General features: G+C 61.4%; 9 protein-coding genes across 9 annotated transcripts; 6 read left to right on the top strand and 3 right to left on the bottom strand.

The window, feature by feature from the left end:
- Positions 1-336: 336 nt before the first annotated feature.
- On the bottom strand, positions 337-6,717 carry RHTO_02222 (Lipid-binding START domain protein; the record flags this gene model as incomplete). Its single annotated transcript, XM_016415900.1, has 7 exons — positions 337-509; positions 568-805; positions 864-1,116; positions 1,179-4,229; positions 4,294-5,917; positions 6,013-6,470; positions 6,689-6,717. The coding sequence occupies 7 exons, from the start codon at positions 6,715-6,717 to the stop codon at positions 337-339; spliced, it is 5,826 nt and encodes a 1,941-aa protein (XP_016272129.1).
- A 164-nt stretch (positions 6,718-6,881) lies between these two features.
- RHTO_02221 (uncharacterized protein) lies at positions 6,882-7,600 on the top strand (the record flags this gene model as incomplete). Its single annotated transcript, XM_016415899.1, has 2 exons — positions 6,882-7,288; positions 7,348-7,600. 2 exons carry the CDS (start codon positions 6,882-6,884, stop codon positions 7,598-7,600), a joined length of 660 nt encoding a protein of 219 aa, XP_016272036.1.
- Positions 7,601-7,892: 292 nt separating this feature from the next.
- On the bottom strand, positions 7,893-9,335 carry RHTO_02220 (nucleolus protein; the record flags this gene model as incomplete). Its single annotated transcript, XM_016415898.1, has 6 exons — positions 7,893-8,254; positions 8,320-8,490; positions 8,595-8,634; positions 8,696-8,848; positions 8,911-9,230; positions 9,311-9,335. The coding sequence occupies 6 exons, from the start codon at positions 9,333-9,335 to the stop codon at positions 7,893-7,895; spliced, it is 1,071 nt and encodes a 356-aa protein (XP_016272092.1).
- A 264-nt stretch (positions 9,336-9,599) lies between these two features.
- Positions 9,600-12,112, top strand: RHTO_02219 (signal recognition particle binding protein; the record flags this gene model as incomplete). The annotated part of the gene is made up of 8 exons (XM_016415897.1): positions 9,600-9,622; positions 9,675-10,140; positions 10,197-10,275; positions 10,335-10,500; positions 10,558-11,480; positions 11,560-11,645; positions 11,704-11,913; positions 11,984-12,112. The coding sequence occupies 8 exons, from the start codon at positions 9,600-9,602 to the stop codon at positions 12,110-12,112; spliced, it is 2,082 nt and encodes a 693-aa protein (XP_016272016.1).
- Positions 12,113-12,359: 247 nt separating this feature from the next.
- Positions 12,360-12,867, bottom strand: RHTO_02218 (cytochrome c oxidase, subunit VIb; the record flags this gene model as incomplete). The annotated part of the gene is made up of 2 exons (XM_016415896.1): positions 12,360-12,452; positions 12,661-12,867. The coding sequence occupies 2 exons, from the start codon at positions 12,865-12,867 to the stop codon at positions 12,360-12,362; spliced, it is 300 nt and encodes a 99-aa protein (XP_016272093.1).
- Positions 12,868-13,022: 155 nt separating this feature from the next.
- Positions 13,023-15,403, top strand: RHTO_02217 (zinc finger, MYND-type domain containing protein; the record flags this gene model as incomplete). The annotated part of the gene is made up of 6 exons (XM_016415895.1): positions 13,023-13,265; positions 13,324-13,494; positions 13,559-14,058; positions 14,335-14,566; positions 14,624-14,800; positions 14,864-15,403. 6 exons carry the CDS (start codon positions 13,023-13,025, stop codon positions 15,401-15,403), a joined length of 1,863 nt encoding a protein of 620 aa, XP_016272053.1.
- A 354-nt stretch (positions 15,404-15,757) lies between these two features.
- On the top strand, positions 15,758-16,752 carry RHTO_02216 (zinc finger, MYND-type protein; the record flags this gene model as incomplete). Its single annotated transcript, XM_016415894.1, has 3 exons — positions 15,758-15,877; positions 15,938-16,207; positions 16,264-16,752. 3 exons carry the CDS (start codon positions 15,758-15,760, stop codon positions 16,750-16,752), a joined length of 879 nt encoding a protein of 292 aa, XP_016272009.1.
- Positions 16,753-17,238: 486 nt separating this feature from the next.
- On the top strand, positions 17,239-18,223 carry RHTO_02215 (zinc finger, MYND-type protein; the record flags this gene model as incomplete). The annotated part of the gene is made up of 3 exons (XM_016415893.1): positions 17,239-17,358; positions 17,419-17,667; positions 17,729-18,223. The coding sequence occupies 3 exons, from the start codon at positions 17,239-17,241 to the stop codon at positions 18,221-18,223; spliced, it is 864 nt and encodes a 287-aa protein (XP_016272070.1).
- Positions 18,224-18,711: 488 nt separating this feature from the next.
- RHTO_02214 (zinc finger, MYND-type protein) lies at positions 18,712-19,554 on the top strand (the record flags this gene model as incomplete). Its single annotated transcript, XM_016415892.1, has 2 exons — positions 18,712-18,831; positions 18,892-19,554. 2 exons carry the CDS (start codon positions 18,712-18,714, stop codon positions 19,552-19,554), a joined length of 783 nt encoding a protein of 260 aa, XP_016272054.1.
- Positions 19,555-19,643: the final 89 nt, after the last annotated feature.

The raw sequence follows: 19,643 nt of genomic DNA, 5'->3' as shown, positions 1-19,643 counted from the left end.
CCACCGTTACCATCCTCATGGTCGCACGAAGCTGACCAGCCTGTCTCGCAGACAGTTCTCAGCTCCTCGCCAAGTTTTCCCGATACCCCTCGTCCCGTCAGCTCGGACACCGCATCTCGCAACCCCCGCAAACGCAATCAGACCATTGCTCCCTCTTCCCACCTTCCTTTTGATCCGCAGCCTCTTCCTCCCGTCCACTTGGTCCCGCAATCAAGCTATTTATCGCAGCACGAAGAGACTGGCGAACGCGTTAAATGGCAACAAGACATCGTGAAGACTATGCAGAGATGGAGTGCGAGAAACGATACAGCGGTCGAGAGATGCGAGAAAGAGTAGCTACTCCCGCCTGACTGCCGCAACGATGACATCCCAGCCGAGCATCCCGCGCAACTCGACGAGACGACGAGCCTCGCGCCATCGTCGGGCGGGGTCGAAGGCTTGGAGCAGCGCGTGCTCGACGTCGGCTTGCTGGGCGGAGGTGACTGGGCGGTAGATGATGTAGTCGGCAGCTGTGCGACATGCGGGTCAGCCAAGCCGAGCCAATGCAGAGGACGAGGACCAACTCACGCGTCAGGAGAGAGCGCAGTAGCGAACCGAGGAGGAAGGAGATGAGGGCGACCAAGAGGACGAAGGACAGGGTGTAAGTGCGCCGAACGGCAACGACCCCGGCGGGCGAGGTCTCAGTGACGTCGACCGTCGGCATCATCGTCGCGCCGAGCCGGGAGAGCTGGTAGTTGCCCAGAAGGCTGAGCAGAGGTCCTGCTGGAGCGATCGTGTCGGATGTCCCGGTATCGCGCCGAGATGACTGCGAGCGTAACGGATCAGCAGGCCTCCTCAGCCGACGGGAAAGCGCAGACACGCACGGAAGGCTTGAGCGTCGACTTGCTGCCGAGGACGGGCGAACGAGCTTCTTCCAGCGCAGGCGTCATGTTGCCAGGCGACTTTGGGTCCGGGAACTCGAAGTCATCGACGACGGGTGTCACCGGCTTCGGGGCGAGAAGGCGAGCAGAGACGGCGAGTGGCTTCTGCAGCTCCGCCGGGAGAAGCTGGGGCGGCGGGCGATCCGGCTCGACGTCGGGCGCGATGGACGACTTGCGCTGCTTACGAGGCGGACCGCTGCAGAGGGAAAGACAGTCAGCGGCGGGAGGGAGAGTCAATGAGCGAAAGATCGGGCACACCGACTGATTCTGGCGCCCTGCAGAGGCAGCTCGTCGTCCTCGAAACGCGACAGCACGACCTTGCTCTCCTTCTGGCTCTGCACGACCAGCTTCTCGCCGTTAAACATGACCGGCTTGGCGGCTTGTCCAGTCACCTTGCCCGCGAGGTCTCTGTCCGGCGCAGGCGTATCCTTGGGTCGCTTCGCGGCGGTCCGTTCGCCGGCCGGGCTCGGTGCGGACAGAGCGACAATCTTGATCTCGACGAGAGCGCCAGGACCATCGAAGAGAAGGCGGAACCACTCGGGCGGAGCAGGTTTGCTTGCCTCGTCGCCAGCTCGGAGCGGGTCCTGGATCGGGTGCGTCATGGCGCCCGTCGGAACGAACACGCGAACGAGGTGGTTGGCGCGTTTCCAGGCGTCGAGCGAGGCTGTTAGGATGGACGGAAGGGGAGCGTCATGGGCGACGCAGCGAAGAGGAAGCTGAGTAGGCGGGGTCGCGGCGGACGGTGTCATCGGCGTGCGAGCCGGGAGCGGGTCGAGCGAGAGAAGCTCGTCCCCTCCGGCAGCCGGCAGAAGCTGTGAGACAGCCGTGACGGCGTATCCGTGCGGGTATTGCTTGAGATCGACGACGAATTCGGCGACGACCAGGTCATGCGCGCCAGGATCGATCACGCTTGACGAAGGCCCGGTCTTCGTTGCTGGCGTGACGGGCGCTGTCGTTCCTGCAGTAGCGGTGGTGGTCGAAGGAGCTGCGGGAGGCGACTTGGACCGCATCGATCCGCGACTCGTCTTGTGCGAGAGCTCCGAGATAATCGGCGGCTTCTGGAGGATGGGCGGCGCGGCAGTTCCAAGGTTGAGCGAGGCGCTGCGAGGGAGCTCGCTCTTCAGCAGGCTCGTGCCGACTGGCAGAGATGGCGCGAGCAGCGGCATCGGCTTCGACTTGGCCCCTACGACCTTGTCGCCAGCTTTCGAGCCTGCTGTACCGAGCAGTAGCTCGCTGTCCTCCGACGCCTCTCGCATCTTCCGCTTCCCGCCAACCTTGAGGAGCGAGCGGAAAGACCCATCGTCGAGGTCGAAGTCGACCGTGACAACGGCGCTCGATTCACCAGCTGTTGCGACGGGAGAGGCCGGAGGAAGCGTCGGCGGCGAGAGCTTCCAGACGAAGTCGGCGTCGCTGTCGTCGCTGAGCGGGCCTTCGATCTGCAAGCTGGCGCTCGGTGCCCACAGTCGCGGGAGCGGACCGCGCGTCTTGCCGAGCTGCTCGACGTTGCTTATCGAGCGAGCGAGGTTGGCGTTCAGAATCTGGTTGAGGGCGAGCGGAACCGAGCCCTTCTGGTCCATGCAGGCGACGTAGGTGCACCGTGTTGAGGGTATCGCGAGGACGGAGGACGTATAAGGGTCGAGGGTCTCGAGTATCCAGCCCTCGAGCAGGACTTGGCCAGCGAGGAACGATGTCGGGTTGACCTTCGAGGCGTCGAATGGATCGGAGGTAGTGCCGGTGAGCGGCGCGTAGGAGGCCGAGGCGACGAACAGGACCGTCGAAGTCGATGCACCGGAGCTGGCGGAGGGGACCTTGACCGCAGCGCTGACACTAGCGACGTAGAAGATACGACTCTTGAAGGGAAACGTCGGCTTCGTCATGATGGCGCAAGTCATCACGCCGTGTCCGTAACTCGCGAGAGGCGTAGCGTTGTCGACCCGCTCGTCCCATGCCTTGCGGCACCCAACGCTTGTCACGATGGACGCGATCTCTTCGGCCGTCAAGCCCTGCACGATCTTGTCCCCGCGGTAGACGGGGAATGTCTCCGAGACCGTCGGCAGGAGCTTCTTGCGGACGACGATCCCGCCTCGCTCGCTGACGATGGACCAACCCGGCGCAGGATCCGTCAACTCGGGTCCTTGTTCGGCGTGGAACGTTTGTAGCCAGGCGAGTGCTTCGAGTGCACAGGCGGGAGGGTCGAGCGGCGGTTTTGGCGGGGCGAACTCGGAGGCCGCGACGACTGGCGCGCCTGCGTCGGGCCCAGCTGGCGCATCCGCTGACGATGCGGAGGTTTCGACGTTCGCGCTTAGGGCGAGACCTGCTGCTGCGGGGACGTCGTCGACTGCGCCCGTCTCGACTGTCTCTCCCGCCGCCTTGTCCATCAACCCATCGTCGGCGGATGCCGGTGCCGCGATCGCGGTTGCGGGCGAGCCGCGCCCAGCGGAGGGTACTGCTGCCTGTCCAGGCTGACCAGGTCGCGGACCGAGCGTCTCGTACTGATCGAGCGGGACGGGCGCCGGCTTGACCCTCTTCCGCTTCTCCAACTCGCGGATCTTTTCCTCGTCAAGCACCTCGACGTCAACCTTGACTCGCGCACCGTTGACGACGACGCTCGTAGTCGGCGCCGCACCGCCAAGCGACTTGTCCTTGTGGCCGCCCGCACCCGGCCCGCTTGTTCCGCGCCGCACAGTCACGACGACCTTCCCCTCCTCAGCGACGACGTTCTGAGCGTGCTCAATCGTGAGCCAGAGCCCGCCGCCAGCGCTGAGGCGGTGGCGAGCGAGGCACGAGACACCGCTCGGTGGCGGGTCGACGACAACGTCGATTCCTCCGCTAGCCCACGTCGAGGCGTCGCACCGGATTTCGCACTCAATCGGCGCCGAGTCCGCCTCCGCATCAACTGCAGTCGTCGAAGGCTGTGCATACTCGACTCGCAGCGTCGCCTTCTCGGGATCGTACTCCTCGGCCATCTTCCGTACCCCTCCCCCGCTCAGCCTCGTCACGACGGGCGGCGCACCGTTACGAATCGAGTAGTCCCTGACGCCTGCGACAGCCTGGATGAGCGCGCCAGGCGTCCACGAGCTCTTACTGCTCCAACCCTTCGGATCGGACTGGTCGAGAAGCGTAATCTGCGTCGTAGTGGGCGAGAGAGCTTCGATTGACCAGCCGTACAGGTCGGTCTGCGTGCGGATCGTGCCGGCTGCGGCGGGAGGGATCGACGGGAAGAGGGAGGTATCGTCGGTCGAGGAGGAGAAGATGTGGACGGAAGAAGGCGACTTGTATGCCGTGCGGAGGAGGACGGAGTCTCGCGGGCTGAGGCAGAAGCGGAACGGTCAGCTCCACGCGGCAAGAAAGCTTGGAAATGACAAAGGCGCACGCGACAGGCCACTGTCCCTTCCTCCTTTCCCACCAGACCTCGCTCAGCTCGCCGACGCCCGCCCCATTCTCCTCGTCCGCCACCAGCACCGCCTCCTCGACACCCTTGTCCCAAGTCTTCCTCACACCAGGCGTGACGACGGTCGCAAAGACGTCCCAGACGCCGACGCCGACGAACACCGCTTCGGCGCGGTAGATCGTCAAAGTCGGGTCGGGCGAGAGGAGCTGCGTGACGGTGACGCCTTGGGAGTCGGAGACGTGTCGCCACTTCGCAGGTGGTTCTTGAAGGAGCGAGAGGAAGTAGATGTAGGAACGGCGAAGAAGGGAGGCGATTTGGGTCGAGGGAGAAGCGGCGGAGGCTGTTCGTATCGAGACGGATGATTCACCGGGAGCTGGAGCGGCGTTGTCTGCGTCGTGGTCAATCACCGAGCCTGCGTCGCTTGTGATCGAAGAAGCGGCCTCATCGCTCGCCCTTCCCTCCGCGCCAAACTCCCACTTCCCTCTCGTCCTGCTCAGGTCACGCCCTTCCACCCGCTCAATCTCCTTCTTCTCACCGTTCACCCGCACACACCGTCCTGCAGCTAGTCGCTGGACTGTCAGGGTAACGCGAAGGAGGTGGGAAGGCGAGCGAAGAGGCGGATGCGAGAGGCGAAGCGTGAGGCGAGGAGAAGCGGAGGAAGAAGAGGCGGTAAGTGCGGAGAGTGAGAGCGTATAGGGCGGTTCAGAAGGCTCGGATGAGGTCGGTCCTTCGAGAGGTGTCGAGGCGGTCGACGGCCCACCGAGCGACTTGACTGCCACCCGCACATCCCATCCATCTGCCGAGCCGCCTGGGTCCGTGGAGTCGAGCGTCCCGAGCGGCGGCAAGCTCAACTCGACACTGCGCTCCAGCCTGACCCGCTCTCTTCGCCTCACGAGCTCATCCAGCCCCTGCAAATTTCCTCCGACCGCCTCTTCTCCTTCCTCGGCGTCATGCGTATCTGGCTCGCCGCTCCCTCCAACGTAAACAACAGCATACTCGACGCTCCGCATCTCCGCCTGGACGTCCCACTCGTCCCTATTCAGCTCAACTCCCCGCCCGTAACCTCTTACGAGCGGCATGCTCGTACCCACGGGCGAACGGAGGTAGTTAATGAAAGACGAGAGGAGCGGGGCGATGTGCGTGGTTGTTGGCGAGGATGTGGAAGAGGAGGATGAGGAGAGAGCGGTAGGAAGGCGGAGAGACCATTGCCAGAAGAGGGTGAGGCGGAGGCGATGCTGCTGCTGAGCCTGATGTCGAGGGAATGATGAGGTCGAGGCGAGAGACGAGGGAGACGTCGAGAGTGCCGAGCCGAGCGAAGGTGACGGAGCAGCAGTAGGCGGCAAGACCTGCACACACCACGCCATGAGGTGCACATTCGCCCTCACGAAGGGCGGCGCCGGTCGAAGGAACGCAGGCTCGTCTGCTGCGCGAGGGAGGCTCGTTGACAGGTCAATGAGGGAGGACGAGTCAGGCGAGTCGAAGGTCCGAGAGATGGTGATCGTGTCGCGAGGAGATGCGGGCCAGCCGAGTCGGTAGTCGGTCTTCGTGATACGGGTCAGAGGATCGATGAGGGAAAGCGAATGCGACGAGTCGACCAGTTTGTCCCCTGCGCAACGAGGAGTGAGTAAGCTGCGGATCGCAAGTAGGCCAGGCCTTCGCCGGTAGGGCTTGGGACAGCGTATGAGCGACTCAACAACTCACAGTGTGCCCTCACTTCCGGCGTCGCCAACACCGCCCTAACCGCCTCGAGGTCAACCGCATCCGGATCGCACGGGACCTCTGCGATAGCCCTGACGATCTCAGCATTCCTCTGCCTGTCCGCCTTCTTGTGCACCCTGACCTGCGACGGGTCGAGCGCGGCCAGACCGTTGACGAGCGAGGAAGCGACGGACGTCGAAGCAGGCGTCGCTCGCGCCTTGCCCTTCGCTCCCGCTGCACCACCAGGACTCGTCGTCGTACTCAGCCCCGCCTCGCTCGTGCGTCCATTCAATCCTGGTCCCGCTCCATTCGCTCCAGCATTGGCCGAGCCTGCTGACCCCGAACCGGACGCAGAGGGGACAGGCGAGACAGGTTTCCAGCTCTTCGAGTGCGGGTTCGAGAGGAGAGACTGGAAATGCGAGAGTGCCGATGCGAGGGAGGCCGAGTACGCTGCGTTTGTGCTGGGAAAGGGGTAGAGCGGGCGGGTCGTGCGAGGTGGCCGGGACGAGGATGAGGAGGGAGAGAACAGTGTCAACGGGCTCATTCGGTTCACCTGTCTTCTCGAGCACTTTCTTGCACACTCCTCAGCGTGTCGCAGCCATCCGCGTTTCCTCCCAGGCGTGCCCGCTCCTTCTGGTCGTCACCCAACGATGAGGACGAGGTGGGGAGATGAACTCACTCTGTGTACGACAGCCCGGCGGTGGTCATCGAGCAGCGCAGTCCAGCGAGTCACAGCAGAAGCAACCAGTCTCAAGCTCGCCTCGAACGAGAGTTCGAGCGGGTCGCGATAATGAGGAGGAGGGAGAGATGCGAGAGTTCCCCTTCACCTCCTCGCTCTGACTGCCAGGTTGAGACGCAGAGCAGGCTAAAAGATGCTTTCGATCACGCACACCCTGCCACGGCGCACCCTCGCTCTCTCCACTCGCCGACTGTCCTCCTCGTCCCCTTCTCTCTCAATCGCATCGAAGCTCTACCCAGGGCTGTACTACCACGAGCACCCTTCCCAGCCCTCTTCCTACACCCTTTCGTACCTCCCAAGCCCGCCGCCAAGCCTCCGCTTCTCCCCGACAACCATCGGCACTCTCTCCCCCGTCTCTCGCCCTCCCTCTTCCTTCGATGCCCAGCCAAAAGCGGACCAGGGCGTCCCGCCTATCCTTCCGCGCACGCTGAGCGAGAACCCTGACTTCCTGAAACTGGTGCACGAGGTGATCAAGGCGAATGTTGAGGGCGACCTCTGGTTGCAGACAAAGGCAAAGTCGATCGGCGAGGACACGCACATGTGCGCAACGTTCTTCCTATGCATTCCTTGCGAGAGCTGAGGGAGACCCTATCGCGCAGCCACATCGCCGACGAGCGCTCTCCCGCCGACGCAAACCGCATCGGTGACCCCTCCGACATCCTCGGCTCAGTCCTCGTCCAGTCCGGCAAGGTGGTCGGCTCGACGTATGAGCCCAATCACGTCGCATACCGGCTCGTGACGGAGGAAGGAGGCCTGATGCGGCTGCCGCAAGGTTTGCAGGAGAAGCTTGTTGAGGCGTGTAAGAGGGTGAGAGTGATTGAGGAGGAGGCTGCGAGGGAGGAGCAGTCGTAAGAGCTGCATGGTTCGGGGCAGATGTCGTTATAGAGCCGTTGAGCCAGTGTAGCATCCTTCTCACCAGTCCAAGCAGCAGCCTTCCCAATGGCTTCTTTGCTCGAGACGTTGGCGACAGTGGCTCCCTTGCTCGGACCGTACGCTTCTTCCAATCTCGTAGCAGTGAGGAGAATTTGGCAGGAAGATGCTGTGAAAGCGACTTGAGAATACAACAACAGCGCCTCCGGCCCTGGCGGTCTTTCGCTTGTCCACCATGCTGGTTCCAGCGCCACACACGCCGCCCTCTGCGCAATTACTCCTGCTTCTCCACCTCCGTGGCGTCTGCCTCTTCCGCACTTGCGACCACCCTCTCAACTTCCGTCCCCGGCTTGACCACAATCACAAAGTTATTCCTGCCAATCCCGCTCCTCACCTCCTCCCTCTTCCAAACCTTTCCATCTCCCTTCGCTCCCTCACCTTCCTTCCGTCGAACGAGCCAGTACGTCAGTTTCGCCGAATCGTGTTTCCGGACGACGTCCCAGCCTGTCGAGTCGAGAATCGAGGAGAAGCGCTCATGCGAGAGGTAGCGCGAATTGGTGAGACAAGGAAGGGGGAGGACGATGTAGAGATAGCCGTTCGGGAGGAGGTAATCGTGGGCGTGCAGGAGCATGTGGCCTGTAGACGCTCATCTCGATCAGCCACGTCGCTGCGTACTCAACAAGACAACGAAGAAGACGCACCGCGGTTTACCAGGCTCCCCTCGAAGTTGATGACCAAGCTTAGCGCGACGATATCGTACTTCTCCTCCTCGGCTTGCGGGACGGGGAAGTCGAAGAAGTTGTACTTGAGGACGTGCGACGCTTGGGGGTTCAGGTCGATGGATGTGGTCGAGATCCAGGGGTAGCCGGCGTCTGTATAGGAGGAGTAAGAACGAGAGGATCAGCAGAGCGAGAGCGGGGCGGGCAGGCCAGCGCTAGGAGGGCAGGCGAGCGTTATGAGGGGTTTAGGAACGCACAGGCAGTTCCCGCGATCGCTCCGACGTCCAGAAGTCGCAGCTAGGTAGACAAGGCGCACGTCAGGTCCAGAATCGGGCACGCCCAGACGACTCGAACGCACCTTTCTTCGCTCGACCTTCGGCCAGACCTTTGTTCCGTCCTCGAGGATCGTGGGCTCGACCTTCTTGACCTCCTTCTCCTTGTTGACGTCGAGGCCGATCTTGAGCTCCTTAATCTGTTTGACGAGCCATTTGCTCGACTCGCCGCCTCGACTCTGCGCAGAACAGATTGTCAGTTCCTCCGCTTACTTGCGCTTCAATGCCGCGCAAGGCTCACCTTGTCTCCACCATGCACACTAGCTTCCTGATACGTCTTCAACCCGCCAAGCCTTTCCCGCTCCTCGAGCAGCTTCTTCCGCTCCTCCGGATCCGTCAATCCCGGGCTCGCCAGCTTCTTCTCGATTGCATGGAAAGCCCGAATGAGCGCCGTCTGCTCCTGTCGGTTCGCTGGGATCGAAGGATCGAGCGGTGCGGCGTCGACAGCGGCGGATTTGGCGGAGGAGAGGGAGGCAGTCGTGCTCGATTTCGACTTCTTGAACTTCGCCTTGTTGAGGAAGGCTGGCTTCTTCCCTGGCCGCGAGACTTTGCGGTCTTTCGCTGCAGGAGTAGGAAGAAATCAGCCATTTGAGCTTGGCAAGGTGAAGAGGAGGAGAAGGAGGCATGTGTCGCGAACGTACCGTATTGCGAGTTGGTGTGCGGCATCCTGACAGTAGGATCGAGAGTCCTGCCTCTTCAGCGATCCTCCTAACCGTCCCGTTGACCGCAAGCGAAAGTTGAGAGATGAAGTCGAGAGGTGAGCGAGTCCGGCGGTCGCAAGGCTTGGGCCGGAGAAGCAAGCGACAGGCAAGGAGTGTCAAGCCTCAAGAGCACCAGCAACCTGCGATTTGACGCAATCTGAGCGAGTGGTCGTCGTGTACAGAGGAGACCTTCTTCTCCTCATCTCTCTCGCTGCTACCATCACACAACATGCTCGATCACTGCTCCATCTTGTGCGTACATGCTTCTGAGCATACAATTAACCGCTAACACCCGCGCCCACAGGACCCAAGGCGGTCTCGTGCTGTGGGAGCGCTCGTTCACTCCGTCCGCCTCTCCCTTCGACACCCTTATCCGCGAGGCTTTGATCGAGCAGCGTTCGACCTCGACGACGACGACAACCGCCGAAGGAGCCGTCTCGCGCTGGGACAAAGACGCCCACTCCCTCCTCTGGCTCCTCGCCAACGACCTCGACCTTGTCTTCTGCGTCGCCTACCAGCGGATCCTCTCCCTTCCGTATGTCGCAGACCTGCTCGAGGCCATCAGGAAGGCGTTCCTGAAGGCGTACAGGGAGACGGTCGAGGCGATTGTCGAGTCGACGAGGGGAAAGGATGTCCTCGTTCTTGGTGGAGCAGGTGGGGGCAAGGCTGCGTTTGGCTTGTTCGGACAGAAGGGGTGGCAGAAGGTGTTTGCGGGATGGGACGAGACGTTCAATCGCATCTTGCGCGACTTCGAGGCGAATGCGGCCAAGGTGCGTCCGCTTCGACCAGCCGACGCTCCTAGTGCTAACGACGTACTCTGTTGCAGAACAAGAAGACGACCAGATCACGAACAGCAGCCGTTGCGGATTCGCCTTCGTCTTCTCCCGGAGACAGCGAAGCAACGAGTCCGTCACCCTTCTCCACCCTCCCGCCTTCGCTTGATTGACGACCTGCTCCTCTGCAGCTCCTTCACTTGCATCACCTTCAGCCGGCGAGACGCTCGACGCCCAGACGATAGCGAGGAACATTGCTGCGCTCAAGGCTCGGCAGAAGGCGGCGCAGAAGGGCAAGGCGGGCGGGCGGCGGTCGATGACGCCGGGAGGAACGGAGTCGGAGGGCGGTGGATCAGAGTGCGTGTTGAGGCTCTCTTCGCGCGATCAGCCGGGTTGACGCTATCCGTGCAATAGATCGGACGCGACGCCTACGAAGCCGCGCACTCGAAAGGCCGCGACCAAGTGGTCGGACTCGCCTATCACCGAAGCCGACCTCGCCGCATACGACTATTCCTCCGACGCGCCAGGTTCACCGGCTGCGCCTGGAACGCCGCAGAAGGAGGTCGAGGTGGACACGAAGGCGCTTGTTGACCGTGGCGCGATGGGCAAGCGGGATGCGAAGAGCGGGCTGTACGAGGTGGCAGAGTATGCTGTTGGGGCCGGATCTGACGACGAGGATGAGGACGACGCTGTGGCATCGACCGCGCAGGGCGCGACTTCCGCGCTCGGTTCCTTCTTCTCCCGACTTTCGCTCTCACCTCGCGCCCTTACCGCCGCCGACCTCGCACCCATCCTCAGCGCCATGCAGCAACATCTTATGTCGAAAAACGTCGCGAAGGACATCGCCGAACAGGTCGTCCAGAGCGTGGGCAAGTCGCTCGAAGGCAAGAAGGTCTCGTCCGGCAGCGGACTCTTCGGCGGCGGAGCGGGCAAGAAGGCGGTTCGAGAAGCGATGCACGACGCGCTCGTCCGCATCTTGACGCCCAAGACTAGCACGGACCTCCTCCTGGAGATTCAGCGCAAGCGGTCCGCCTCGAACGCCAAGGGCGCCGTCGCTGATCCCTATGCGATTACCTTCGTTGGCGTCAACGGCGTCGGCAAGTCGACGAACCTGTCGAAGGTCGCGTTCTGGCTCTTGCAGAACCGCCTGCGAGTCTTGATTGCGGCTTGCGACACCTTCCGTTCGGGTGCGGTCGAGCAGCTGCGGGTGCACGTGCGGAATCTGGGCAAGCTGGAGGAAGAACTCGAGGGCGAGGGTGCGGCGAAGCGGGTCGAGCTGTTCGAGAAGGGCTATGGCAAGGACGCAGCTGGTATCGCAAAGGACGCGCTCGCTTACGGTGCGTTTGCTAGCTTGCCCTCGTCAGGCTCGCTACAAGTTCCTCTGGCTAATTTTCGAGTTCCCGGGCCGGCATGCAGCCAAGCAGCAAGGCTTCGACGTCGTCTTGATCGATACCGCAGGTCGGATGCAGGACAACGAGCCTTTGATGCGCGCTCTCGCCAAGGTGCGACTCTTTCTTCTCCACGAGCTACGTTTTCAACTAATCACTCGATCGCTCGTAGCTCATTGCCGTGAACCAGCCCGACAAGATCATCTTTGTCGGCGAAGCCCTCGTCGGAAACGAAGCCGTCGACCAGCTCACCAAGTTCAACCGCGCCTTGCGGGACTTCTCCGGCTCGGCAGGTGTCAGGAGTAGCGCTGGTGCGGCGGCGGGCGAAGGAAGGGGCGTGGACGGGATGATCCTCACCAAGTTTGACACGATCGACGACAAGGTGCGTTCCTCACGCTCCCTCACCGTCTTCCGGTCTTCCGCCAACTTCTGACTCCCCTGGTTTCTCGCAGGTCGGCGCGGCGCTCTCGATGACCTACGTAACCGGCCAGCCCATCTATTTCGTCGGAACCGGCCAAACCTACTCAGACTTGCGGATGCTCCGCGTCGGCCACATCGTCCAGGCTCTCTTGCAGGACTAACTAGCTTATCGCTTGTATGCAATGCGCGTTGTGCTCTCGGTCGCTCGGTTTGCGGTGAGGATGGAGAGGAGAGTTGTGACAAGTTGCGATAAAATTGCTTGATGAACCGTGGTTCCTACGCCCTTACCCCGCCCGCTCGCTCGTCGCAGTATGTACACTGACCTGCGAATGGGCGAGACAGTCAGCTTTGGGTGATTGCGGCATTCGACGCTGAGGACAACGCACTTCACCCGCTCGGAACGCCCGCTCACTTCGACGCCGACGCCACCTGCTCCGCTGCTCGTCGCTCCATCAGATCTTGGCGTAGTTGCAGCACTCGTCGCTTGTTGAAGTAGTCGACCTGGCGGATTGCGGAGGAGAACGAAGGGAACGGGACGAAGAAGTCAGCGACAGCGGACCTCGGGAATACTTCGTGGGCGGCCGCTGCTCTGACTATTTTGTAAGAGTATAGCAGCGCATCCCACGTCTCCAGAGCGCCCTGCAACTCCCTCGATGCCAAGTTTCGCGTCCCCGCATCCCTCGAAGCGATGAGAGAACTGGCGACTCACCCAGCTTCCTGCGCACTTGCCCTTGTACTCGTTGTTCTCCTTCTTACACGCCTCGCCTTCCTGGCCCGGAACCTGCACACCGTTCTTGTCGAGGCAGGCGAAGTAGGCGTCCCGAGACTCCCAGCACTGGCTCCGCTGCGACCGGTCGGGGGCGGCGCCGCTGATCGAGACTGAGTCGGACGACGAAGAAGACGAGAACCAGCCCATGGATACACTGATTGAGCGAGACGAGCGTGGTGGCAGCGGCGAACCTTTCCACTTCACCTCTCTCCCTCGTCCAGTTCACTTGAACCCGCTTACCTCGCTCTGATCTGATTCTGGCTTCGTGACTGCGTTCTTCCAGACTCGCGCTTGCCAGGCCGATGGCTCTCGGACCTCGCCTTCACCGCCTCGTCGCCTTGTTTCGCTCGGATCGCTCTCCTTCTCTTTCCCTTCTCACGCTCACTCGTGCTCCTGCTCTGCCGCTGTTCGCCCAGAAACTCGACAGGATGTCTGCTCAAGAGCCGAAGTGCTGCGTATGCGGCACGGCGACGACGAAGCGATGCCAGCCCTGCTCAACCAACGGGATCAGCCTCTTCTTCTGCTCACCGGAGCACCAGAAACTTGTATGCCAAACGACTTGCCCTTCTCATCCTTCGTTCCCAACTGACGTCGGAGCCGCAGGTCTGGAAGCATCACAAGCAAGTGTGCGGATCGAACGCCCACCCGCTTCTGTACCCATTCCTCGCGCAGACTGAGGTCGACGAGATCATCGCGCACGCCCATATTCTCCTCGACAAGTCCACCCCGCTGCACGGCGCTATAAACACATTGTTGCGCGGCGAAGACTTTGCGGTGAGCGGCCTGCCCTTTCGAATCTCCCCTCCGACCGCTTTTCATTGACGCCCTCCTAATGCAGACCTACGTTCACTCGCTTCGCTCCACACGATCCGATCTGCCGCCTATCGACCAGCAGCATGTCATGTTCACCTTGCGAGGAGCGCTGCAGATGGCGAAAGAACTGCTCAACGCGCGAATGGAGCTGCCGTGGCTCCAGCAATCGTTCTGGACGCACGTTGCGCGTTTCGACACGATTGTTCTTCAGCACATACAGCGGGGGGAAGGGATGGCGATGGAACAAGTGCCGGACTCGCTTGGCTGGTCCGCCTGCCGTCACTACGGCGTCGCCTTCCTCTCACTCGTCACGAGGCGGGCCGAGCAGGGCCAGAGCAGCGTACCCGACGATCTTCTCTACAAGTCGTGCGACCAGTACCTGGATGCGATCGCCAGCCAGCGAAGCATCAACCCGGTGGACGTCAACAGACTTCTCGCCGACCTCGAAGCCGAGCTGCGGGTCGTCTTCGGGGTCAAGTTTGCTGTGATGAGCGGTGACTTGTTTGGAAGAGGAGACATGAGATGGTGTGTCCGTTCTGTGCCGGAAGCACCATTCAGCTTTGCCTTCTAGTCATTTCTCCTGGATACTTTACGTGGTTCTCCCGCTCCTCTCAATTCATTGCAGTATACGACCCCTTCTTCGATCAGCGGCAAGAAAGGCGATAGTCGGCACAAAGACGCTTGGCTGTCGTCCGCAGAGAGGACTTTTCCTTCGTCCGCTCACTTGGCTTGCTTCGACTCGCTTCTTTCGCTGCTGTAGCTTCTGTCTTGGCTTGGACACTGTCCCTCATCGCCCCACAGCTGCTCGCCAACCCGCCCGCGTCGGCCTTACCTCGCAAGCACTTCATCAGTCCCTCCTTCCCTCCACCGCTCTGCCGACAGTCCCAGCGCCTGCGACCGCTCCTTGGCAGTTATGTCGCCTCAGAAGACCTCGAGCTGTTGCGTCTGCGGCTCACGGACCGCGAAGCGGTGTGAACCGTGTTCTCGGGAAGGCGTCGACCTCTTCTTCTGCTCGCCGGAACATCAGAAGCTCGTGAGTCTCCCATACTGCTCATCGACAAGCGTAGACTGACGAAACGGAACCCCGCAGGTCTGGAAGCACTATAAGCAAGTCTGCGGACCGAAGGCTCACCCGATTCAGTACCCTGCCTTGTCGGAGGCGGAGGTTCAAGACGTGCTGTCCCACCCCCAGGTTCCTCTGACTGCGGATGGCTTCACGCTCAGGCAGTTCTTGGAGCTCGAGTGGCTTCATGGGCACCCCTTCGAGGTGAGCATGCCCTCATCTCTCTTGCATTCGGCAGCAAAGACTGATGCAGCATCCCGCTGGCAGTCGTTCGTATCGTCTCTCAAGGGTGTCCCTCCATGCCTCACAGTCGATCAGCAGCAGTCTGTGCTTGGCATGCTTCGGTCAAACCTGCAGCTGGCGAAGGAGGCTCGGAACGGAGGGTGGGAGTTGCCTTGGTCACGACAGTCCTTCTGGACTCACGTGTCGCGTTTCGATACTATCATCACGAGCCACAGGGCACGCGCCGACGGGCTGCGACCTCCCTGTAAACTCGACGACGGCTCGCTCAAGTGGTCGACGGTGCGGCACCATAGCATCATCTTCCTTTCGCTCATGTCGACTCGAGCGGAAGCGGGTGCAGACCTTGTGCCTGATGAGCTGCTCTACCGCTCCTGCGATTCCTATCTCGACGCCGTCACCGACTATCGCGCGCTGCGCGACGACGACGACGCAAAGAAGCTCATTGCCGACTTGTCCGCCGAAGTGCGCGTCGTCCTCAAGATGAAGTTCATCGCCATGGACTTTTTCAGCGGCACATCAACGGAGAAGCGGTCTTTCATTCGGTGCTTTCCAGCGAGCCAGTAGGTCGACTTAGTCTCAGGCATCGAGTCAAGGCTCCTTTCGCTTCCGCACGCAATGGAGACGCACTTTGAGACTTCCCGGACGAGAGGCGAGTATGCTTGCAGAAAACTCTGGCACCCAAACTCGTTGAGAGGAGCGTCCACGACCTTGCCTCTCTTCCTCTCAATTCACCCCCGCGAACTCGCCTAGGACTCGCGCTTTAACGCTCTCAAGCGCTTTCTATACTGCTTCGTCACGTCTGCTGCCTTTCGCAAGCTCTCCCACGCCGCCGTCGCCTCACCAGCTCCTCATCAGTTCTTCCTCGCCTCGACCGCTCGAACGCCAGTCTCATCCCCTGCGACCGCTTCGAGACCAGCCATGTCGACTCAGGAACTCCCGAAATGCTGCGTGTGCGGCCAGCCGACCACGAAGCGTTGTCAGGCGTGCGCAAAGAGCGGGATCGACCTCTTCTTCTGCTCGCCGGAACACCAGAAGCTTGTGTGTCCGCGTCTTTCGTCTCAACGAGTACAGCGAGCTCACCGCCCGGCTCTTACGCAGGTCTGGAAGCACCACAAGCAAGTCTGCGGGCCAAACGCTGACCCTTTTTGCCCGCGGGCTCTCACCGATGAGGAAGCCTGCGCCTTGCTCACCCACGCTCGGGAGGCTCGCACCGTGTCGCTTGATGCATTTCCTCCTTCTCTCCTGAGTGCGCTGCCACGGCATGGTGCGGCTATGCAACAGCTTGGCGCGATCGCCGCGAAAGGCTCCGTTACCATTGCCGACTTGATGGAGAACTACGCGGGCGGGCCGCCTGGCTCTTTTGAGACGGTGCGTGACCCATTGCGTGTCTCCTCCTAGATGGACTCACGCCTCGTATTGGACAGCGCATCCTCCCGAACCTCCGCAATCCTGTCGATATCCCTCGTCGCTCACGCTACACGGGTCTGACGAAGGCTCGCTCCTTCCTCCTTCAGCACCTCGAAGGTTTCGTCGGCGGTACTGGCGACGTCTACGTACACACGATCTGGGCCCAAGTCGCTCGACTGGGTGCTTTTGCCGGCGGCTGGCTGGGCACTGCCGACAACGACGCCGAGATGCGCCTCCTGAGCCAGATCAACCACCACCTGCTCATTCTGGTCACGCTTGCCCGCATCAAGCACGCCGACGACTCGGCCATTCCTGATGCCTGGATTCTCCGCTCCTTCGAACACGTCGTCGATCTGCACGCGGACATCAAGCCATTCGAGTCGATCCAGGCGCTCCACTACATGACCAACCACTACAGGAGTCGTACTGCGACCCTGGCTGATCGCTCATACATCGCTGTGCCCAAGCCGGGCGGCAGGGGACCCACGCTTCGTTACCCCGACTGAACGAGCTTCGCCCATTTCGCTCCGTCGCCTCGACGCACGTACGCCGCAGGCACCCTCCCTCAATCTCGTCTGAAGCTGTAATCCCACACACATGTACTGATCGCCTCATGCCCCTTTTCCGCGAAAGCGCTGGATGCGAGCAGAGCCAGCCGCTCCCGAAAGCTCCGCTTGTTCTCCCGCATCCTTCCGCAGGCATAAACCGTTTCGGAGTGCCCGGAAAGAGCATCATCGACAGCCGGCACGCTTCGATGCGACGCAGCCATCTCGCACGGAGGACCTCGAGATCCTCGCCATGCGCCAACTCGGTCTCGCTCCGCTGGGATCGCTGAGAACGCCGGCGCTGACCCTGGTGACCGCTGCTGAGAGGGCATCCGGCGTCGCTCACGCTCCCACGCCGCCGTCGCCTCACCAGCTCCTCATCAGTTCTCGCCCGCCTCGACCGCTCTACCGCCAGTCTCATCCCCTGCGACCGCTTCGAGACCAGCCATGTCGACTGAGGAACCCTCAAAGTGCTGCGTCTGCGGCGCGCCGACCACAAAGCGTTGCCAGGCGTGCGCAAAGAGCGGGATCGACCTCTTCTTCTGCTCGCCGGAACACCAGAAGCTTGTGAGTCCGCGTATTTCCTCTCAACGAGTACAGAGAGCTCACCGGCCGGCTCTTGCGCAGGTCTGGAAGCACCACAAGCAGGTCTGCGGGCCGAACGCTCACCCTTTCGCTCCTCCGCCTCTCACCGAGGAAGAGCTTCAAGGCTTGCTCCGCTATGCACGAACCGAGCGTCCTATGCCAATGGCCGCTTTCCCTCCGGAGATCCTGCGAATCTCTCAGCAAGTCGGCTCAACGACTGCAACCGGCCTGACAACAATTGCAGAGACCTTGGAGCAGTGGGCGCGAATGCCTGCAGGCTCGTTCGAACAGGTGGGCACGCCATGCCTTCGTAAGACATAAGTCACTAACATTGGATCGAGACACTGCGCAGAGAATAGTCCCTCTGCTTCGCAATCCCGCCTCTGTCACCGACCACGACTCCCGCTACTTGCTCCTCACGAAGGCGCGCAGTTCGCTGCTGCTCCACCTCGAAAATTTCGCCGGCTCATCGACTGGTGACATCTATCAGCATACGATTTGGTCACAAATCGCTCGCCTCGCAACCTGGGCTGGCCAGCGTAAGCCCTTGATCAGCACCGAAGCCGACATGCGCCGCGTCAGCCGCATCAATCATCAGTTGCTCGTCCTGATAACGATTTCCCGAGCCCAGCGAGCCAATGAGTCGAGCATTCCCGACGCCTGGATCTGTCGCGAATTCGAACAGCTTGTCGACATGCTTGCGGAGGTCAGGTCGTTCACCTCGCACGCCGATCTCAACTTCGTGACGCACTTCTTCATCAGCCGTATCTCGACCTTAACCAGGCGTCCGTACCGCATGGTTCCTTGCCCGGGCGGCTGCGGATTCACGCTTCGTTACGCCGACTGACCGAGTGTGCTCGCCGTCCGCCTTCCTTCACCGCATTCCCGGCCTATCGCGCCATCTTTTCCAGTCAATGCTGTTGTGTACTACCCGCAATGATCTTGTCAACGACCACTCGCGCTGCACCATGGACCCACGCGAGCAAAGCAAGCGGCGGCAGGCTGTCAAGGGCCGTTGTCAAAACGCCTTGCCTCGTCGATGTGTTCACAGCGCCAAGCAGCACTGGCAACTAGCTGGCTCGGGCGAAGATAGCGCTTCACCGCGGTCGACGTCCGCGATGGGGGTCTTGAAGTCCTCTCGCTCCGCCAATACAGTCTAGCTTCGCTAGGCTCGCCGAGAGCGTCTGCGCTGAGTTTGCTGACGACTTCTACAGCGTGTCCTTGGCTTGCACATGCTCGCACGTTGCCCTCACCTCGCCAGCCCTTCATCAGTTCCTCCTCCCCTCGACCGCTCTACCGCCAGTCTCATCCCCTGCGACCGCTTCGTGACTAGCCATGTCGACTCAAGAACCCTCGAAATGCTGCGTGTGCGGCCAGCCGACCACGAAGCATTGTCAGGCGTGTGCCCGCGGCGGATTCGACCTCTTCTTCTGCTCGCCGGAACACCAGAAGCTCGTCCGTGCCCGTCTTTCCCTTTCCGATCGGTACGAATGACTGGACAAGACTCTCTTGCAGGCCTGGAAGAACCATCGACGCCTCTGCGGTCCTGACGCAGCCAAGGTGATGCCCGTTGGCACCAACCTGCGAGGAAGCCAGACCTGGCAGCAGATCCTCTGGGAAGTGTGTGACGGGACTGGGAGACAAGCCGAACTTTTCAACAGCACGAGGCAGACCTTGAATGCGCTCTCGGAGACGCAGTACGCTGACATTACGGAGGCTACTTGCGCGATGATCTACAGCGGTTCTGCGGTCGACCTCTTGGCTGCGGAAGACATGCAGGACGTGCAGGAGCTTCAGGAGGTGCAGTCAATGCCTGCGTGCTTTGCTTCAGCGCTGCTCTTCGACATCAAGAAGTACGTGCCCGGATCGCAAGATTTCGTCTCCCTGCAACCTCTCCGGAATGTCGTCTACCACCACGCCTTCGTCCTCCACGCCTTGATCGGTCACAAGAATGCAAAGGAGCGTCCGCCGGCATACGAAGACAGCTTGATCCCCGCCGCACTCTCTCAGCTCCTGAACGGTACCCTGCGGTTCATCTCCATCCGCCACAGCGACATCTCCGACTTCCTCGCCACTCTGAGGAAGAACGTCCTCAGGATCTGCTCGATTAGACTCAAGTTCGAGTGCGTTCACAACGAGGAGACTGATGAAGTGACGAAATTCATCTGCACTTTGTAGAGTCGCGCCTTTCCCAGCAATACTCCCGTCCGGCCCTGCGTTCGGATAGCGCGTTACATACAACAGAGATATCTCGAGAGGCCGTCGTG

The sequence above is a fragment of the Rhodotorula toruloides genome, assembly GCF_000320785.1.
Source record: "Rhodotorula toruloides NP11 unplaced genomic scaffold Scaffold17, whole genome shotgun sequence".
Classification (NCBI taxonomy): Eukaryota; Fungi; Basidiomycota; class Microbotryomycetes; order Sporidiobolales; family Sporidiobolaceae; genus Rhodotorula; species Rhodotorula toruloides.
Note: the sequence above shows the minus strand (reverse complement) of the source record. Positions and strands in the feature narration are given on the sequence as shown.